A 19,483-nucleotide genomic window follows, 5' to 3' on the forward strand; every position below is an offset into this window, starting at 1 on the left:
ACACAGGTCTCTGGGTGCGCTGAGCGTGGGCACCGCCAAGGAGCTGAGGCACGTCCTCGGTCGAGGATGCTCAGGGCACGCAGAGCTCCCTCGGTGCGTGGCCCGCTGCTCGTGCCGCTGCCTGGTGCTGCTGTCGGTGTCACGGCGTGGCTGGCGGCTCCCCGCGTGTTTCGCTCCCTTCCCGAAGGCGACCCTTGTGGCAGAGCCCCATGGCCCGTCCTGGGGTGCGGGCACCCGCCACATCCCTACATACAAGCGGTGCCGTCACGGCGTCAGTATTTTATCGCGGGGGGGTGGGGGGGAAAGAAAAACCAGCTTCGTCGGGGCGACAACGTGCTCGGTGTCACATCATGTCACAAGCACCGCAGCTCCCGGTCGGAATCCGCCACCGGACCCCAAACTGGGCTCTGAGGTTGGTTTTTACCGTCTCCACCCCCGGGGCCGGGGGTCCGCCCAGGCGCGGCGCGGGGGGCGGCTTTGTCTGGCGCGGACGCGGCGGTGGCGCAGCCCGTCGGGGCGGTGGGCGCAGCCCGTCGGGGCGCGCAGCCCCGCTCGCAGCGGGGACGGGGGCCGCCGCGCCGCTGCCCGGTGCCGCTCCCCGGTGCCGCCGGGCTTCCGGGTGCCGAGCTCCCCGCCGCCGCCTCCGGCTCCTCCATGTTTGTTGTCGGCAGCGCTGTCCAGCCGCCGCCGCTCGCTCCCCGCAAGGTGCGGGGCTGCGCGGGGCGGGGCGGGCCCGGGCGGGGGCGCCCGCACTCAGCTCGGCGCGGGCGGGGGGCGCGGGCGGAGGGCGGGGGGCGGGTGGGTGGTGGGTGGGGGCGGCCTGACGCGGGCGCGGGGCGGCCCGTGGGCCGGCGCCGCCGTGATTTGCTGCGCGGCGCGGCGAGCGGCGGCGGCGGCGATGAGAGCGGGCAGTGCGAACTGCCGGAGCAGCCGCCGGCCGCCGTGAGTGCGGGCGAGGGGGGGCGGCACCGGGACCCCCCGCGCCCCCCGCCCCGGCACCGCCGTGGGGCTGGGGCTCCGCCGCTTCACCGCGCACCTGATGTGGCCGCGCTGCCGGCGGGACGGGGCGGCCGGAGCTGGAGCCGGGCGGCGGCGGGGGATGCGCACCTTCCTCTCCCTTCCCTCCCTTGCCTTCCCCGGCCGGCGGTAGCGGGAACGCGGCTCCGGCAGCTGCGGATCCGCCGAGCAGCGCGGAAACTTTTGGGCGAGTCGCTGCCGGGCTGCGGGCTAACTTCCCTCTCCCTCCCTGCTCCCTTCTCCCCACTCCCTTCTAATCCCTGCTCTCTTCTCTTCTCCTTGCTCCCCCCGGCTTTCCTCTCTCCCCCTCCTTTTTTCTCTTTTTTCCCGTTTTCTCTCTCTTTCGTCTCTTCCCTCCCCGCTCCCCCTTTCCCGCTCCACTCTGCTCCTCTCCCCCTCCGCCTTTTGTTTTCGCAGATAGTCGGCACACAAAGCTGGTCCCAGATTTGAGCGACGGCGAGACACCCTGATGTGTGAGCCTGGGGCGTGCCATGGATCTGACTAAGATGGGGCTGATCCAGCTGCAGAACCCCTGCCACCCCACCGGGCTGCTGCACAAAGCCAACCAGATGCGCCTGGCAGGGACGCTGTGCGACGTGGTCATCATGGTGGACAGCCAGGAGTTCCACGCGCACCGGACCGTGCTGGCCTGCACCAGCAAGATGTTCGAGATCCTCTTCCACCGCAACAGCCAGCACTACACCCTGGACTTCCTCTCGCCAAAGACGTTCCAGCAGATCCTGGAGTACGCATACACCGCCACCCTGCAAGCCAAGGTTGAGGACCTGGATGACCTGCTCTATGCTGCCGAGATCCTGGAAATTGAGTACCTGGAGGAGCAGTGCCTGAAGATCCTGGAGACTATACAGGCCTCCGAGGACAATGACACCGAGGTCACCATGGCTGATGGAGGTGCTGCCGCCACCACTGAGGAGGAGGAGGAGAAGAAGTCGAGGTACATCAAGGGCCTTATCATCTCCAAGCCCACTGGTGAGGAGGGTGGCTATGCTGGCATGGCCAGCCAGAGTCTGCTGGCAGCCACAGTGGAGCAGAGCCCCTCTGCCTCCGCATCCTACTGCTCCCTCTCTTCCATGAGCCCCACCAAGGCGGCGGTGGACAGCTTGATGACCATCGGGCAGTCACTGCTGCAGGGTGCCCTGCCACCCAGTGCTCCTGAGGACTCACGCTCCGCCACCACCCGCCGCCCCTCTGGCCTCACCGAAGTCAAAACTGAAGCAATGCAGGTGGATGAGGCCTCCAGCCATGACAGCCCCCGGACAGCCGAGCCCAGTGCCTCCAGTGGGGAGAAGCCTGACGAGAAGGGCAAGGAAGGACCCGGCACCCCGACCCGCAGCAGCGTCATCACCAGTGCCCGTGAACTGCACTACACCCGTGAGGAGGGTGCCGAGCCACCCCCTGAGCCTAGCCAGGGGCTGCCACTGGGGCCGGAGCCGTGCGCCGCTGCCCCAGGAGAGAAGCCCTTGGGCATCTACTCGCTGCTGCCGAACCACAAGACTGAGCCGGTGCTCGGCGTGCCGCCCACTGCGGCGTCCGCCCTGCACGTGCAGCCGGCCCTGGCTGTCTCCATGGACTTCAGCGCCTATGGTGGGCTGCTGCCCCAGGGCTTCATCCAGCGGGAGCTGTTCAGCAAGCTGGGGGAGCTGGCAGTGGGCATGAAGACAGAGAGCAGAGCCCTGGGTGAGCAGTGCAGCGTGTGTGGGGCAGAGCTGCCAGACAACGAGACCCTCGAGCAGCACAGGTGAGTGCGAGGCCGTGCCGTGGCATGCTGCACCGGGCAGCCGGGATCTCACCGGAGGGTTTCAGTGTCTGGCTGAGTGTCAAACGTACCGGTGGAAAGTTCCCATCACGTACCCCAAAACCAGCTTGTGGAGTAGCATTCTCAGAGGGATGGCTCTTGCAGCTGCCCCAAGTCTGGTTACCGTGCCAGAAGGTTCCTTCCAGTGAGTGCTGGCTGGGGACGGCCCGGATGAGCTGGGGCCGTCGGCGTTTCCTGCGAGCATAACCACCACCAGTTTCCCTGGCTGGCATCAACCAAGCAGCTCACAGTTGCTACCCTTTGAGTTTAGGGATCTGCGTGTGGAGAGATGCAGTGGGGACAGGCAGCACTCGCCCACTCTGCTGAGAGCTGGTCCCCCTTGTGCCCGTGCCGGGGCACGCCAGCGCGGGCAGCGGTGGCAACATGTGGTGACTTGCCAGCCTGGGGGGGTTTGTGCCGCTCAGCTTTCCGGTTTATGAAACATTTACACTTCGCAGAAAGTGGCGCGGGGGGTCAGGCTGGGTAACGCCGGGGCGAGCGCAGAGGGCTCGGGCTGCCGCAGAGCCGCGGGTCTGTCCCTGCGGGGAAGGTGAAGGGCTGAACCTCCAATGGCTGCAGATGCGACTTCGGGGCTCCCCTGCTCGGGGTGGGGGGTCTGTGCTCGCTCCCAGCCCCGCACCCTGGGGGCTTGCTGCGGGCTGGGAGCGCGGTGGTGGCTCCTGACACGTGAGCTCAGCGCTCCGCTGTTTATTGCCTCCTGCTCGTGGTTCAGGGACCAGGGCTTGTTCCCTCATTTGGCTGGGGACGGGAAGCCACGTTAATTGCCACATCAAAATCGGCGTCGCCAGTCAAATCCCATGGCTCTGAACGTGCTTCAGAGCCATGGGATTTGACTGCTGCTCTGGCCCCCGCTGTGGCTGCAGCCCCGCGACAGGACAGCAGCGTCCCGCCTAGGGAAGACAACCCCGGCACGGTGCCGTAGCTTCTCCCTGCCTCCCCTAGCTGCGCACCCAGTCAGATTTTTAATGAATCAACAGGTTAATTAGTCGTGATGCACATAAGGCTCCGGGCCCGGTGTCCGTGCCGGCACGTGCCTCTGGCGGGGCAGTCGGTGCTGCTCGCCGCCCGCCAGCGGGGCGGGATAGCGGCTGCCGGAGCGGCGGCTCCTCGTGCGCTCAGCCCGTGAACGCTCCGGGTGCGGGAGCCGAGCCGCCGAGCCGGGATCCTCAGCCCTGCGCGGCTCTGCCAGTACCGGCAGCATCGCTCCTCGCTCTGCCCTATGGACCCCGCGGGGAGCAGCCTTCACCCCTCGAGGTTCCTCGGCTCCGTGTGGGGGCACAGCCGCTTTCGGCTTTGTTCCCCCTCTCGCAAGCGGGAGAGCCAGGCTGGCGTTGGTTACGTCCCCGAAGCCGCCTCGGCCGTGCGGTGATGCAGACCGAACGTCACCGGGAGAGCTGCAGTGAGGGCTCAGGGAGAATTTTAACGTGCCTTTCCGCCACGGTCTCAAGGCTCTCCCTTTCCCCCTCCAAGCCAAGAGCAGCAATTGCTGTGGCCGCAGTGGGGGGCGATGCTGGGACTGTCCGGAGGCTCCTGTCGCCAGCCGTGAATCTGTCCAGGGGGAGGGAGAGGATCAGATCCTTCCCGCGGGGTCGAGAGACGAGGGAGCATGGCCCAGCTGTCCAGCACGGCAGCCCCTATTTCACAGCGCCTTCCCGGGCTCAGCCTGTTTTGACAGCCGCGGCTGCAGCCGTAGCTTGTTTCTCACTTATTCATGATCCCAACGTGAGGCTGGGCGCACGCCATGCTCCGCGGGGCTCGGGGTCTGCCTGGAGCACGGAGCTCAGCGCTGGCCCCTGCCAGTGGAGCCTTAAAGGCAGTTGCTGAAGCCAGCCCCAAACTCTGTTTGTCTGTTCTTGCTTTCTGACCGATTACCTGGCGCTGGCAAACTTTGCAGGGTAAGCCAAATCCTTTGAGCCGTGTTTAACTGATCTGTAAGACCGTCCGTGTTGAAAGGCATTGAGTAACAGTCCAATGAACTCAGTCCCCGGCCCCCAAAGTCTAAATCCCAGGCGGTTTGTGTGTAGACAGGGTCTCATGTGGCTTTTTTATAGTGTTTGCTTTCTAATACGTTGTGAGAATTACCATTTGGGGAGGATTTGTGGGATCCTATTGTATTCATGGAGCTGTTAAACAGCATCTGTGCTGGGCTGGGATCTGCAGCTCTGCCGGAGCAGCTCTGGTGGCAGCTGCACCGTGCTGGCTGCGGGCTCCTCTTCTCTCCACTGCCTGGTGGTGAGGGGGCTGGGGGATCTGTGCTGGGGTCTGGGCACCACCTCCCCAGCGGCTGGAGGGGGGCAGGATGTGCTGGGGCAGCACGCTGTCACTCGCTGACTTTCGCTGACCTCCTTCTGCCGTGCTCTCGCTGCTGTGGTTTTGCTTTCCGACCCTGATGCGAGGCGGAGGTGCCCGACCAGAGCCGTTCCTGGCTGCGCTGAGCTGGGGGCCAGGGACAGGGGGCAGGGGCGGGGGTACCTCACTGTTCCATGGGGTGTTTGGCTGCCAGTGTGACAGCTTCCACGTGCCAAGCCCCAGCAGGTGACAGAGCCCGAAGCCACCCAGCACCAGTGCCACTCATTCACAGCAAGCTCAGTGAGCCAGTGCGTGCTGAGCCTGTTTGCAGAGCACAGGCAGCCCATGCATATGGCAGGGCTGTTTGTTTATACACACACATGCCTATAGAAGTGTAAACATATATGTTTATAGTCTTGGAGCCTTCTGAGTGTTGTTCCTGTCTTCATTAGTATGGGAAGCACGTGAAGGAAAAAGGAGAGCAGAGGGTTGGCCTGGCCTCGGCGAGCACAGGGGGGCACTGACTCTGGATGACAGACAGTGCCTGAGGGACAGTCATCTGCCCTGGCCCAGTGTGGTAACACGGCTCCTTGGCCTCGTGGCAGCATTGCCTGTGCCCTGTCATGCCCAGGGATGCTGAGCTGTGACCTTTGGGGGGCCAAGTGGCCACAAGCCTGGGCATTGCCTCTGATCAGGGTTTTCAGGTCCCTGAACCCACTGGCTGCTGCATGATCCATTTTCTTTCTCCCTTACCAAGCTTATGATTTTGATTAATTGAGTGTAGATTGAGTCGTTGAGTCTTTAATTTTTTTTATAAAAGATTTCCTTCTGGGTTCAGCAAAGTTCAGACTTAATCTAATGTTAGTATTGATCGTCACTTCTAATTGTGGACAAAAAAAGCCATAGTTCAGTGGCCCTTTTGGGGCCTGTTTTGTGAAGGAATACCTCCAAGCTGTAAGGTGAGAGCCGTACCGAGCTGCCAACTGAGCCTGGCATAATTTGTCACCAGGAAGGTAAATACCTTAAAACTTTAAAAAAAATGAAACCGTGTCTTTTATGAAGTGATAGTGACTGGGAAGGCTGCCAGTGGGGATGTGATTCCATATGCTTCATTTATGGCACAGCCGAGGACCCCAGGCCAGCGCTGCCCGGGAATTCTCCGCCACGGCGACGTGGCTGCGGGCAGCGCGAGCCCCAGGGAGAGATGGAGAGGCTGGGCTGGAGGGCAAAAGTGCCCTGCTGGTGATGATGGGTGAATGCTTCATGTGGGGCGACTTTGGGTGGAAGGTGCTTGTCCTCACTGTCATATGGGGGGAATGGACCTTGGGGAAAGCTGCCATTCCAACTGTCAGGTCTGTTCTGCATTTTGAGGTTCCGTGGCTGAGCTGTCAGCTAAAGATGTGTGTGTGCCAATGGAGAGTTTAAGGACAAGGGTAAGGAGGCTCGCTGTACCCCAGTGGCTGCTGGCCAGCCACTGTACCCCAAACTCCAGATTTGTGCCCTGTTTTCCCACTGAAGGACAGAAAAGCAGTGGATCTGCCTGTCTGCTACCAACAGCACCAGTGTTCCGGGCCAGGGACCGATGCTCCCACAGTCTGAAATGCTCCTGCTTGGGAAAACTGCAGCTTCCCATGGGGATCCAGCCTTTGGCTCTTCCTCTGGCAGCCTCACCTCCCCTCTCTCCACCTGGATTAGCTGAGCGTTGTACTGCTAATGCCATTAGGCACGTTGGCACTGCTCGGCATGTCACAGTGAGAAACAGATGCAGTGTACCATTAAAGCAATAAACGTGATAAATCGGATCCCAAGTGCTTTGTGAGATGTTATTAGTGTTAATTTCAGTAGCCAAATACAGTAGTTGTTTTTTATTTTATTTTAAGCATTTGTCAATTTATGTTCCACTGCAATTTAACTTTTAAAAAAAGGAGGAAAAATGGAAAGCAAGTGGGGGAGGGAAGGAAAAGCCTGGGCAGCAGCCCCCAAAATTCTGCCCATGATTACTTCCAGAGTTGGAGGATGACCTGGCAGCTCTTGTTTCTTGCTGATGGGCCTTATTAGCGGCACCTGGCATCATAAGGGGCTAATGGAAACCAGCGTTCCCGCTGCCGGGCCGCGGCGCAGGGCAGCCGGGCGAGGAAGCTCTTATTAGCTTTATGGGCAGGGGGACGTGCCCCGCTCAGGAAATGAATGTTGCAGCTAAGGTCCACTGCGCTGACCCCGAGCGTGTAACCTGTGAGCGCTGGCTGAGACCCCGCGCAGGATGCTTGGGATTTCGGGGGCTCTCTGGTTCTTGTCATGGGCAGAGGGGGAATACAACGTGGTATGCTGCAGCCTTGAACTTTTGATTTATTCAGTGGGTGACTTAACCATTTCCATACTCAGCTCCCAGTGTGGAGGGAGAAAAGCCCCCTTTGGCTTCCACATAATTCCATCCTTTATTCTGCATCAGTTTAGTAATGCATGCACTGCATTTGAAAGCAAAGCTCGGAGGTTCCCATCAGAAAACACCTATTTCTGTGTATTTGTTTGTTTGTTTGTTTGTTTGTTTCCCTCTGCCCAGTGAAACTCTGTTTTTTCCTGGCCATGATGCCTGGTGCTTCTGACACCTTGCAGGGGGACATCCAGAGGTGTGATGGGGTCATTGCCTGCTCTCTACCTGGTGTGCAGCCCCTTCCCCAGCACAACTCAGTTCTCAGGGACCAGGACCCCATAGGCTGCAGGGCTGGGACCCCAGTGCATGAAACCTGCCACTCTGAGGACACTTGGGTGGCTTTTCCCCAGAGCTGGCTGTTGCTGCACAGCTCGATGAGATTTGCAGAGCATCCTCAATCCTCGTTACACCTCGTACAGTGCTGCTGCATTCAATGCCTTTACAGCTGTACAGAGGGCCCCTCAGAGAGCCTGTGCTGGTTCAGGGGTGACTCTGTCCACCCTTTCTTCCTTTCCCTGTGGACCATGGGAGTGGTGCAGAGCAGCCTGGGCTGTTGGTGACGGAGCATTCCTGCAGCCTTCGCTGCTTCTGTGGGATGTTGGCTCTTTAGTTACACCAGTCTGTAAATCTGTTTTCCTTGGATAGAGTAAAATGATCTGCATTTTCCTTTTTGCCTGCAATTAGCAAGATTTTTCTTTTATTCCCCCCCTGCCCCCCTTGACAGCTTCAAGAGAGGCTTTAAATGAGTAATTACTAAATATTTCCCGGCAGCCAAACACGGGGCCATGGCATCTCCTGTTGCAAAAGTGAAAAATATTTCTGTTTGCAGTTAATTTTAGTGGCAGGCAGATCATGTTAACTGGGTGTAATTGCTTCCAGATATGGCAGAGGGTTTTGTGTGTTGGGATGAAGGGTCTGGTAAGTGCTCACTTCCTGTGTAAATTAGCCTATTCCATTCATTCCTCCTCACCCGGCAGTCCTGGCTTGTGTCACTCTGCCGGTGAGGGGTTCTTCTCCCCGGCCTGGCTCAGCGCTTTATGGTGGGATCAGTGCTTTGCAGGGCATCGCTCCCTCCTTTGCTGGAAGGGATCCGTGTCCCGTTCTGCAGTCAGTGACCTGGACAGAGCTTGGCATGCACCCTGGCCCTGGCAGAGTTTGGTGGTGCGACAGGTACCAGCTGAAACAGGGAGGGTGGCGCAAAGGGAATTTCAGACGGATATCATATGAGCAACAGGGAGAGGTTCTTGCATCGTTTGGAATAAACGCAGACATGGCCGGGGAGTCTGCGTGTGGCCAGACACCTTTTTAACGTTGGCTGATGAGTTTCCAGTGCAGTTGTGACATCTGCTTTTGTTCCCAGGCTCAAGCCCAGTTGCTCAGACCTGCTGTGGGATGTTCAGGAGCATCACCTCTGTGTCCGTTCTGGATAATCTTTGTCCAGGCTGAGGCGTGCCTGAGCCCCTTGGTTTCGGTTTGGAACGTGCTGGTTCGCGGTGGCAGTGCTCTGGGTAACTTCTGTGCTGACAGCAGAGCAGCAGGTACCTTTGAAGAGTGCACGTGCTGTTGGACCACGTCATTCGCAAGAGGTCGATTCCTCTTTTTGGCGGGAGGTCACTTTGCATCTGAAGAAGGGAGTGTTGCCCTAAAATCGGGATTGCGGGAGCGAGCCTTTGTGGCCCAGGCTTGTGTGCTGGCCAGGGGCCAGGGCCGTCCGGATCATTTTCGCTGTAGTGTTCTTAACTGATTTTAAGTAGATTATGGTTGGATGCGCGCCCTGCTGTGCTGGTTCAGGTTTCCATCGGCCCTCGTTGTCTCGTTGCTGCTTTATTGGCACGTTGTTTAGCAAACAAGCCGGCAATGTGCGATTGAGGAAAAGCTTCTCCACGTAGGCACGAGCGCTGCAAGGCGCGCAGAGCCCGGCTAGAGCCGGCCGGCCGCCATAAATCAGCGTTAAACACCGTGCTTTGTTCGGGTGTCAGCGCGGAGATGGGCTGTTATCGGCGTGTATCAGCCGCCTGATAACCCCGCGCTCGCTCGCTCAGCGGCGGGAGCGCTCTGCGGCCGGCCCGGCGCTGCCGGGCTGCGCACCACCGAGGGTGCGCCCCTGCCAACAAACGCGCACCTTCACCCAGCGGCAGCCTGGGGCGGGGAGGAAGGGGCTGGCTGTCACCTTGGTGACCTGTAGAGAAGGGAAATGTCTACTGAGCACAAAAACAAAGAGAAACTCAAAAAACCCCCGGCCCCCAGCACCGGGCCGTGTCCATCAGAAGACACGCAGGAGGGGACTTGGGGACGTGTTTTAGTGGTGGGTTTGGCAGTGTCCGGGAACGGTTGGTCTCCGTGCTGTCAGACGTCTTTTCCCAGCCTTTGTGATTCCCAAACTCCAGCCCTGCCGGAGTTCAAGGAGCATTTGGACAATGCTCTCAGACATATGGTGGGATTTTTGGGGCTGTGCTGTGCAGTGCCAGTAGTTGGATGTTGATGATCCTTTTGAGTTCAGGATATTCTGTGATTCTATGATTCCCACACCAGGTACTGCACCAGTCACAACCCACATGTGGTTTTCCACTCCATCATAACTACTGAATGTGCTTTTATGCTTTTGCCACTGAGTCTGGGGATGGTGCTGGACTCCACATGCTTTGCCCTTGGTCACCTTCCCTCATTCTCATCTCCATGGAGTATTTATAGTAAATCATATTAGAAAGGAGTGCTAAGGAGGAAGCATGATTCATCCTGCTTGAAACCACCACTGACATAAATAAAGGCAAAGCGCTTACTACGTGTTTTTTATTATGGTATTTAGGGACAGGTTGTACTAATTTTGGCGTGCACAGAGTAAACCCAGGAAGGCTATGACTCCAAGAAATCCCATTTCATCCCAGCACAGGCTGTGTTTTTAAAAAACTCAACCAAAACCCAGGCAGCATTCTTGAAAGTGCATATGCATGGCAGCACAAGGTTTTGGGGCAGCTTGTTGCCTTCCAGATTTCACTGGAAGTGTCTTTGGCTGTTCCACTGGTTTCTCAGGGCTTTGCTGTCATGCAGGAATGGAGATGACCATGAACTCAGGCATCACCTTTACCTTTGAGGGTGGTAAGGCCCTGGCACAAGTTCCCAGAGCAGCTGTGGCTGCCCCATCCCTGAAAGTGTCCAAGGCCAGTCTGGATGGGGCTTGGAGCAATCCTGCCCATGGCAAAGGGTTGAAATGGGATGAGCTTTAAGGTCCTTCCCAGTCTAAGCCATTCTGTTGTCACAGGTCTGCAATAGGATGTGCAAATTGTAGCAGATAGCAAATTGTAGCCTCCCCCTGATGAGGGGAGGCACAGAGAGGATGTGCAAGGGGGTTCTTGGTGCAGAGAGACCCTGCCAATGGCTCTCGGGCTGTGAGTCTGGGCTGCCAGAGCGTGGCACAGGCAGTGTGGTGAGGGATCTTATCTGGGCTGGGCACGGGCTGCGGTCACGGCCGGCTGCACAGTGCACGCGAGCAGCCTGTGTGTGGGAGAGATAAGGGAGCAGCGTTGTGCTCCTCGCTGGCCCTGCACCCAGGACACTGCCACACCGAGCCCCTGGCAGCACCTCGCTGGCCCTGCACCCAGGGCACTGCCACACTGAGCCCCTGGCAGCGCCTCGCTGGCCCTGCACCCAGGGCACTGCCACACTGAGCCCCTGGCAGCGCCTCGCTGGCCCTGCACCCAGGGCACTGCCACACCGAGCCCCTGGCAGCGCCTCGCTGGCCCTGCACCCAGGGCACCCACGGCACCCAGGGCACCCACGGCACCCAGGGCACCCACGGCACAGAGCCCCTGGCAGTGCCTCGCTGGCCCTGCACCCAGGGCACCCATGGCACCCAGGGCACCCACGGCACAGAGCCCCTGGCAGCGCCTGCTGCTCGGCCCCACCGCGGTGCCGCCGGCCCCATGGCACCGGGGAAGGTCCCGGGTGGTCGGGGCATGGCACAGAGCTGCCAGCCCACGCACCGGGGCCCCTTTCTGTGAAACGGCCCCGTGCTCAGAACCGAAACCCTCTGTATCTCCCGCCCACCTCCCCCCTCCAGGGTCTTCTGCTGTTTTTACCAGGAACAAGGTGATTTCCTCTTATCTTTCTTCCTTCCCCCTGTTCGTAGAAAAGATCCCAAGTGCCGAGCACAGGGCAGGGCACTCCTGTGAGTAAGAGCAGTGACCAGAGGCGCTTGTCACACGTGAAGCCTCTTTGGGCAGCTCTGCCCACACTGCCCTTGCCTTCTCTTGCACATGTTGTATTGGTGGGAACCAGCATGTGCAATGAAACTGGCAGAAAACCTGCTTCCCTGTAGCAGGAGTCATCTTAGGAACATTTTAACTTGGGTGAAAACCTTCCCAGTGGAAGAAAAGTGAAAAGTAATTGGTTTTACTTCCCATGTTCCTGTCTTCTCCTTGGGTGAGGGATGGGGAAATGCTATCCTGACTTTGCCATGCCTCCCCCAGCCTTTCAGTTCGTCATCACCCTAGCTGAAGGGCAGCATTTGGTTGGGTTTTTTTGGGGGAATTTGGAATTTGCATTTCTGGGGCTGTGGGGAAGATTGCATGTAGGGCAGGGCTGTAGAAAATGGGTGTTGTGGTGGGAACTGGGCCACTGGCAGCTCCCAGCCTGCAGGGTGCTGAGTCAGCAGTACCTGAGAGTGGGGCAGCACCAGGGCTGCCAGGGGATGCCCCCAGACCTCCCTGTGGGATTCCCCAGCTCAACCCTGCCCACGGATCCGGGGAGGGACACTGGGATCTCAGGATGCAGAGGCAAGCGCCTGTATTGATTTCCGGCTTCTCTGACCCTTTAGCTGGAGGCAGCTCTTCCCTCAGCGTTGAACCAAATGTAACTTAAATCAGCGCAGAAATGTTTGTCATCCTTCCCTTGCAGCAGTGAGCACTGCCCAATGCATTATTTAGCAGGGTGGGATCTGTGGCAGGCTGCCCTGGAGCAGGGGCCACGAGCAGCCAGCACGTGGGTGCCTCTAGTGGGTTGTGTGCTAAGGGTGCAGGCATCGCTGGGAGGAGAGCTCACATTGGGCCTTGTGCTGGGAGAGAGACCAGTCCAGCTCTGCCTGGCCAGAAGATGGGAAGAGGATGTCAGAAGAGGGGGTGGGGGGCTGAGTGAGGGGTCACAGAGGTGGGCATCTCCTGAGGATGACACTCAGGATGCTTTTCACCTTCTCCCATGGTGCTGTTGCCACATGGTGGGGCATCAAAGGCTGGGCCACTGGCACCGCTGGCAGCTGTGCCACATCCTCCTCTGGCTGGAGGTGGAGAACAGCTCGCTCCCTCATTAGCACCTTTGTTGCCAAGTGAACGAAGTGGCCATGCATGGCGAGCTTCCTGCCAGCAATCCGAGTGTCGGGGAAGGGCCCTTCCATCGTCACACATGCAGTGCTGCGGCGTGCAGCCGCGGAGAGTGAGGTGCCAGAGCCGCGCCGCTCGCAGCCCTGCTGCTCTGGGGACCCTGTGCTCTGGGACCCTGTGCTGTGGGGACCCTGTGCTCTAGGACCCTGTGCTCTGGGGACTGTGTGCTCTAGGACCCTGTGCTCTGGGGACCCTGTGTTGTGGGGACCCTGTGCTCTAGGACCCTGTGCTCTGGTGACTGTGTGCTCTAGGACCCTGTGCTCTGGGGACCCTGTGCTCTGGGGACCCTGTGCTCTGGGACCGTGTGCTCTGGGGACCCTGTGCTCTGGGGACCGTGTGCTCTGGGGACCCTGTGCTCTGGGGACCGTGTGCTCTGGGGACCCTGTGCTCTGGGGACTGTGTGCTCTGGGGACCCTGTGCTCTGGGGACCCTGTGCTCTGGGACCGTGTGCTCTGGGGACCGTGTGCTCTGGGGACCGTGTGCTCTGGGGACCCTGTGCTCTGGGGACTGTGTGCTCTGGGGACCCTGTGCTCTGGGGACCGTGTGCTCTGGGGACCCTGTGCTCTGGGGACCCTGTGCTCTGGGGACCCTGTGCTCTGGGGACCCTGTGCTCTAGGACCCGGGGACCATGGCTCTGCTGCTCCACATGCCCCAGGCAGCCCAGCGCTGCCTCAGCAAAGTGCTGATTTACCGTGTGCCCGTGACAGTCATCCTCCAGGTGCCACCGCTGTCACCTGTTGCACCGAGGGTTGCTGCTGAGGCAGCCCTTCTGCTCCGGTCTGCAGCGAGTGTATTTTCAATTACCTCTGGTCACCTCTCACACGGCGTCTGCCCTGGCTGTCTGGGTCAGACATGAGTTAGCTGCAAGTGTCACTGTGTTAAAGGGAATAACCGTGTCGTCTTCGAAGGGATGGTAACGATGGATCTTAATGCTCTGGAACGACAGCCTGTGGCAGCACTCATTAAACAAGACTCCATTTGGATTGCCAGATCCCTTTGATTCTTCCTGCATTATCTTCTGCCTCATCCTGGCTCTGCATCCCGGCATTGGGGTTTTATTATTTTATAGGAGCTGTAATGTTCAGGCTGTGCCATGTGGCAGTGGTCAATGCACTCTCCCCATCATCCTCCTCCTCTTCAGGATGCTCCTCAGCAGTGAACTATTTGGTCCCTGGAGCATGTGGGGGCTTCTACCTCCAGATGTGTTTTGCAGCCAGAATATCTCATGTTTAGGGGTGTTTGTTGGAAAATCCGTAATATTTGTACTAACGAGTGATGGTTTTGTCATTTTCAGTGTCTGTTGCTGGTTACATTTCCCTGTGTGTATAAACTTTGCCTTTTCCTTAGTAAATAATGCCAGGGAAATGAGGGTGAAAAGCATCATGACTGTCTGGGCACAGAGATGGGGCTGTCCTTGCCCTGCTGCCTGTTCCAGCCCAGCTCTGGAGTGGCCAGGCAGTCCCAAAAGGATGTGCAGAGCAACCTGGATGCAGCCCCAGCTGCCGACACTTCCAGCACTGGGCTAACCACAGGGAGGACCAGCTGGGGAGCAGGAATGGTCCTGAGCATCATTTTCACCATTTATTGCTCTTGCAAGAGCAGATTTGAAATCTATTTAACTTTTCAGTGCCCTGTACCCCTTTAAACGTTTCCAGTGTGTTCTCACTGATGGGTTACCTTTTCTTTCCCCTTGGGCTATAATTAGTGTCCTTTACACAGAATTGCCTTAGAATTGGATTTGAAGAAGATAAGAATCAAATTACCAGTATTTATCTTGTAAATTCCAAAAGTTCTCCTGAGAGGTACTGTACAAGAGGGATTTTTAAAATATCATGCCCTGAAAACACCAACCTCCCGTGGATCCCAGGATTCTCCTGAGGGTCATATCTGCAAAATACCTTGGGGTGCAAGACAGGGCAAGGAGGGAGACAGGATGGTTCAGTCCCCACCAAAACCCTGCTGGTGGGCAGGGGAGACAGCTTGCTGGCAAAACACTTGCCCAGGCAGGTGGAGGTGCTGAGTCAGGGCAAGGATCCCCCCTCCCAGGGGGTGACTGGATGCAGGGTGGGAGCATTATGTCAGGCTGGGCTTTGGTTTTGGCTGTCATGTCTGGTCCTATCTAGGCTGGAGAGGAGAAGCCTTTGAAATGCCACCCCTCTCCCATTTTTCCAGGCTCCCACCTGGGGTCCCTCCCGACTCTGACAGGCAGTTCTCAGATGGTGAGGCAAGTTGAGCACCAGAAGGGGATGAAGGTAATTTTGGTGGGCTCTGTTTTACAGAAATTAAGCATCTGAATTTAAATGAAGGAGATGGAGAGTCTGGGCAGCTAAGACTATATTTTCATAGTATAAGCAGTGGCAGAAGAAGATTAATGGCATCTGTGTAAACACTCCATCGCAGCAGCAAGGGACTGGGGTTTTTTTAATAGTTAGAAAACACTAAGGATGGCTGGAGGCAGGAGACACCGTACTTCCCTTCTGCTCACACCTTCCACCTCCCCGTCCATCCCACAGTAAATATTCCAGCCAGCCTCAGCCCCACTCTCCCTTCTCGCAGTAAATTACATATTAAAGTAGCCTGGTAACTGAGCACCGGTTGCTGCGCGATAAGCTCCGGGAAATCGATATGTTTGCCATGTGCCTGCTTGTTTATGACACCTGCCTGCCGAGCAGTTGAGCAATGCTCCACGGGCCCGGGCTGCACTCACGGGAAGGGCTGCAGCAGCACCAAAGCATTTTTTTGCTTCCCAAGTGAGAGATATTGCCCAGAGCTGCCTGGCAGCATCCTGGTAAAATAACTGCTGGTAAAATAACAGCAGCGATGATCTTTGGTGATGCAGAGCGCAGGGAGGCAGGTAGGATCAGAGTGTGGGTCACAGTTTCATCCATTTTTGTGGCTTCTCCCAGCCCCTCCAAAGGTTTCTGCTCTGCTTCCATTTGCCACCTCCATGGGTAGGTGTGGGAGCAGAGCCCAGACATTCAAACACTCATTTTGTGCCCCCGGCACGGGGAGGCAGCTGCCCACACACAGAGCTTTGTGGGTGGGGTTGGCATCTCCAGAGCTCTGTGCCACGAGCCACGAGGCAGGGACTGTGCATTCACCAGAGTGACACACGTTGGCTGCATCCCAGTGCTCGGGATGTGCCCCAACCCCTCAGTCTGCGAGCAGCCAGCCCAGCTCAGCTCATGATCAGGGATAGCCCTGGCTTGAGAAAACTCTTGCCCTGGACTTCTCAGCCCAAGAGTTTGGGTGCTTTGCCTGTGCAAGGGTGGTGCCTGCTCACGTGCACCAGTGGGGCTTTGGAGTGGGTGGGAGCAGACATTTTTTTCTGAAATCCCAACTCAGCAAGCTGCAGTAATTGACCTTTTGACCCAGATATGAAGTTGGAAGGTAAAAGATACAGCTTGGAAGTTTTTTATAAAACTGTTGACCTCTCACAAGATTAACTCAGAGATAATAGTAATTATCAACAGCTTATGGTGGATCCAATCGATGGTGAACATTACCTCCTGCCTAAAACTGAAGGTCGGTGTTTTACTGCAGCAGAGATAACTGCCTTGGGTGTTCACCCTGCCATCAGCCAGTAAAACATCCCTGTACAGAGGAAACCCCTGAATGGAGCCCGTGGGGTTCCTGTGGGAAAACAGACCCAGGAATGGATCAGTGCAGTGCCCAGGCATGGGGTTTGGGGATGCTGAATGCTTCAGGACAGAGCAAACAGCCTCCTTGGCACTGTGCTGGCACACCAGGACAGTGGCTCCCGTGGGATACTTGGATCAGGAGAGTGAGCAAGGAGAGGCAGCACCCTGCTCCAAAGAGACACGTCCTCTTCCCTAGCTTTTGATTGTGTGCTTTCACTTTTTATGTACAAAAGATTGTCCATTTAATTAACTGGAGAATGCAATTTCAAAACCACTAATGCTTTACACATGACAGCTTTTAAAACACAAGTGAGTGTTCCAGTACTGAGCCGCACTCCCTCTGCCTCTTCTGGGTTGTTTTGGAGACAGACATTCCCTCCCAGCAGACCCCAATTCTTGAACAGGATTTGAACTGATTTGGAGTGTTTGATCCTGGCTTTGCCTTGTCAGTGTGTCTGGGCTGGCAGGAGCCCTCCATAAGCAACAGCAGCAATTCCCTCCATGTCCTTGTCTTTCCCTGGATGTCACCTGTTAATCTCCAGCCACCTGTACTGTGAGCTGGAGCATCTTTTCTCTGGCACTGGTGAGAAGGCTTCATTTCTGTTCCTTAAGCTTGGGGTTTATATTTTTTACCTTGTTTTGGTAGAGCTGGTTTCTAATGGATGTGCTTCTGTGCACACCCTCACTTCTGACCCCTCATCTGAAACACCTTTCAGCCTTTCCAGGTTCCTTGGTTTTTACCAGGCATCTTTAGGTTGTCCCAAATGTCTAAGGTGGGGGGATGCTGCAGATGCTGCAAAGGCTGGCCAAGTGGATGCAGCATGGTCAGTCCAGGCAACTTATCCAAAATCTGCCCACCCTTGCTGGTGTGAGACCCCAGAGTGCTCTCTCTGCAGCCCCCACCCAGGACATGGGTGGGCCCCAGAGCCGACTTCTCTCACTGCCCTGACTATCAAGGGGAGTTGCAGGTGGCTCTGGGGAAACCCCTGATTTTCCCTCCCATGTGCTTTCCCCAGCCTGGCACAGGGAAATCGGGTGGGAACCTGCAGGCAAGGCACTGCATTTGTTGTTAAAAACTTGCATGCACCATCCCCCCCCCCCGCCCCTTTTTTTTCCTCCCTTTTTTTTTGTAGCTTAGAAACCTCTCTTTGTGGCAGAAGGCTGGGAGGGTTTGAATGCCACATCCCGGCGTAGGAGGCTGACTGGGACCATACGGCTTTATCATTCATTAATTCCTGTGCTCATTCATCCCCCTATTTAAACTTCTCTGTAAAGACGGGAGCTACAGATGGTCTTTTGGTACCCGCTTTAGCCCTCAGCCCTCAGCCCCGACAAAGGGGTACAGAGGGAGCAGCAGAGTGTACAAAATATTTCCAACCATTAGAAATCGAGGTCTCATTCACTGGCAGCTCTTGTTTTGAAAGCGAATTTATGCAAGAGCATCGTAACCCCTGAGCCAGAGCATGGCCAGGAGTGGGGCTGCTCTGAGGGGCATCATCAGCTGCTTTTGCCTGTGGTAATTTGGTGCCAGGTCACTGTTTCCAGTTTTATTTAGGAATTTATTACCGTTATGACACCAACATCACATTTTGGGTGCTGGAAGCAATGACCAGAGTGTGCCTGGCAGGGATGCTGTGCTCAGGGATCCCAGGGCAGCTCGTGCTGCCTGGTGGTTTGTCCTTGCTGTTTGCTGGCACAGTGGCCACCACGTTCCCATCACACTGAGGTTTTACATGTGGTGACAGTGGTGTGCTGAGCCAGGGATGCACTGGCCTGCAGTGCTGGCAGTGGCACCCGTGACACCTCCGCCTGCCCACACCCCAGTTGCCACATGTGTTTCAAGTCCCACAGGAGCTGCTCAGGGCTCCCACTGTCCCTGTGGTTTTGCCCTCAGGAAAGGTTTGCAGGAAGGCACTAGGGCTGTGGGGATGCTGGCATGCAAGGGGGTAGCAGTTGCATCCCTTGACAGAGGAGGAATTGCCAATGTCGTGGAGATTGTGGAGTGCTGGGGCACACACAAACAGACTGGCTGGCTGCTGCCAAGGGGGCTCCAGACCTGATCCTGGGCACAGCATTCACTGGCATGAGCCGTCCTTTCTTCAGGAAAGTCGGGACAAAAAAGTTTTCTCGTGGAAAAACCAAATTCTGCGATCTCGTTTTTGCACATGCTGTGCTTAAATATTAACACCAATTGAGCAAATTGCCTTTTAACTGCCTTTATTTGCTTTCATTAACGGTATAATTTAAAAGCTCCCGAATTTGCATGGAACCTGTTGTGCGTGTTGGGGAGGGGGTGAGGCTGCTCACAAATGAATTAATCGTGAGCAAGCCTCCTTGGGGAGGTCCCACGGTGCCAGGATGGCTCAGCAACGCCCGGCTTCGGGACGCCGCGTACTTTTGGCCGGGGCCAGGGGGAGGGGAGCGTGTTGTCAGTGCTGGCGTCCCACTCGGAGCTTGGCTCGCCAGGAAGGTATTTATTTATTTTTCAGCAAAACACTGAGAAAAACTAATTATGGAGAGCTGAGGCAGCGTCTTCCTGTCGGTGCACCGGCCCTGGACCCGGTGCAGGAGGGTAAAACTGCAGGGGAAGCTGCCCGTGCCGTGCCCCTGCTGCTGTCCCTGGTGCAGGGCCCTGCAGAGCCAGCAGCATCTGCCCACACAGCTCTGCCATGAGGTGACAGGCTCCAGCACGGCTCCAGCCAGCAGCCACTCGCTCCCTCGGCGCAGATGTTCGTGTGGCTTTGGGAGCAGAGCCAGCTCGGACACGGTGGAGGCAGCGCAGTCCCACGTGCTGCACCGTGCAGTGCTGACAGCTCTGCTCAAGCTGTGCGAGCTCCTTTGACACTTCCCATTTCCATGGTCTCTCCCAAAAATACGTGTTTTCCAAGGGGGATTG

At 57.3% G+C, this 19,483-nt stretch overlaps 1 protein-coding gene across 6 annotated transcripts in view; it reads left to right on the plus strand.

Annotated features, from left to right (window-relative positions):
• Nucleotides 1–394: 394 nt before the first annotated feature.
• Nucleotides 395–19,483, plus strand: part of ZBTB16 (zinc finger and BTB domain containing 16) — a 55,146-nt gene continuing 36,057 nt past the window's right edge. Inside the window, exons 1-2 of one of the 6 annotated variants that reach the window (XM_059867112.1) lie at nucleotides 395–412; nucleotides 1,435–2,776. In XM_059867112.1, coding sequence (XP_059723095.1) covers nucleotides 1,509–2,776 — 1,268 coding nt within the window. In that variant the 5' untranslated portion in view covers nucleotides 395–412; nucleotides 1,435–1,508. Of the gene's footprint in view, nucleotides 413–569; nucleotides 706–820; nucleotides 943–1,434; nucleotides 2,777–19,483 lie in introns of those variants that run through there. The other 5 variants (XM_059867114.1, XM_059867109.1, XM_059867113.1 and 2 more) reach the window with 5 other exon arrangements.

This window comes from Haemorhous mexicanus, chromosome 24 (assembly GCF_027477595.1).
Source record: "Haemorhous mexicanus isolate bHaeMex1 chromosome 24, bHaeMex1.pri, whole genome shotgun sequence".
In the NCBI taxonomy this organism is placed as follows: Eukaryota; Metazoa; Chordata; class Aves; order Passeriformes; family Fringillidae; genus Haemorhous; species Haemorhous mexicanus.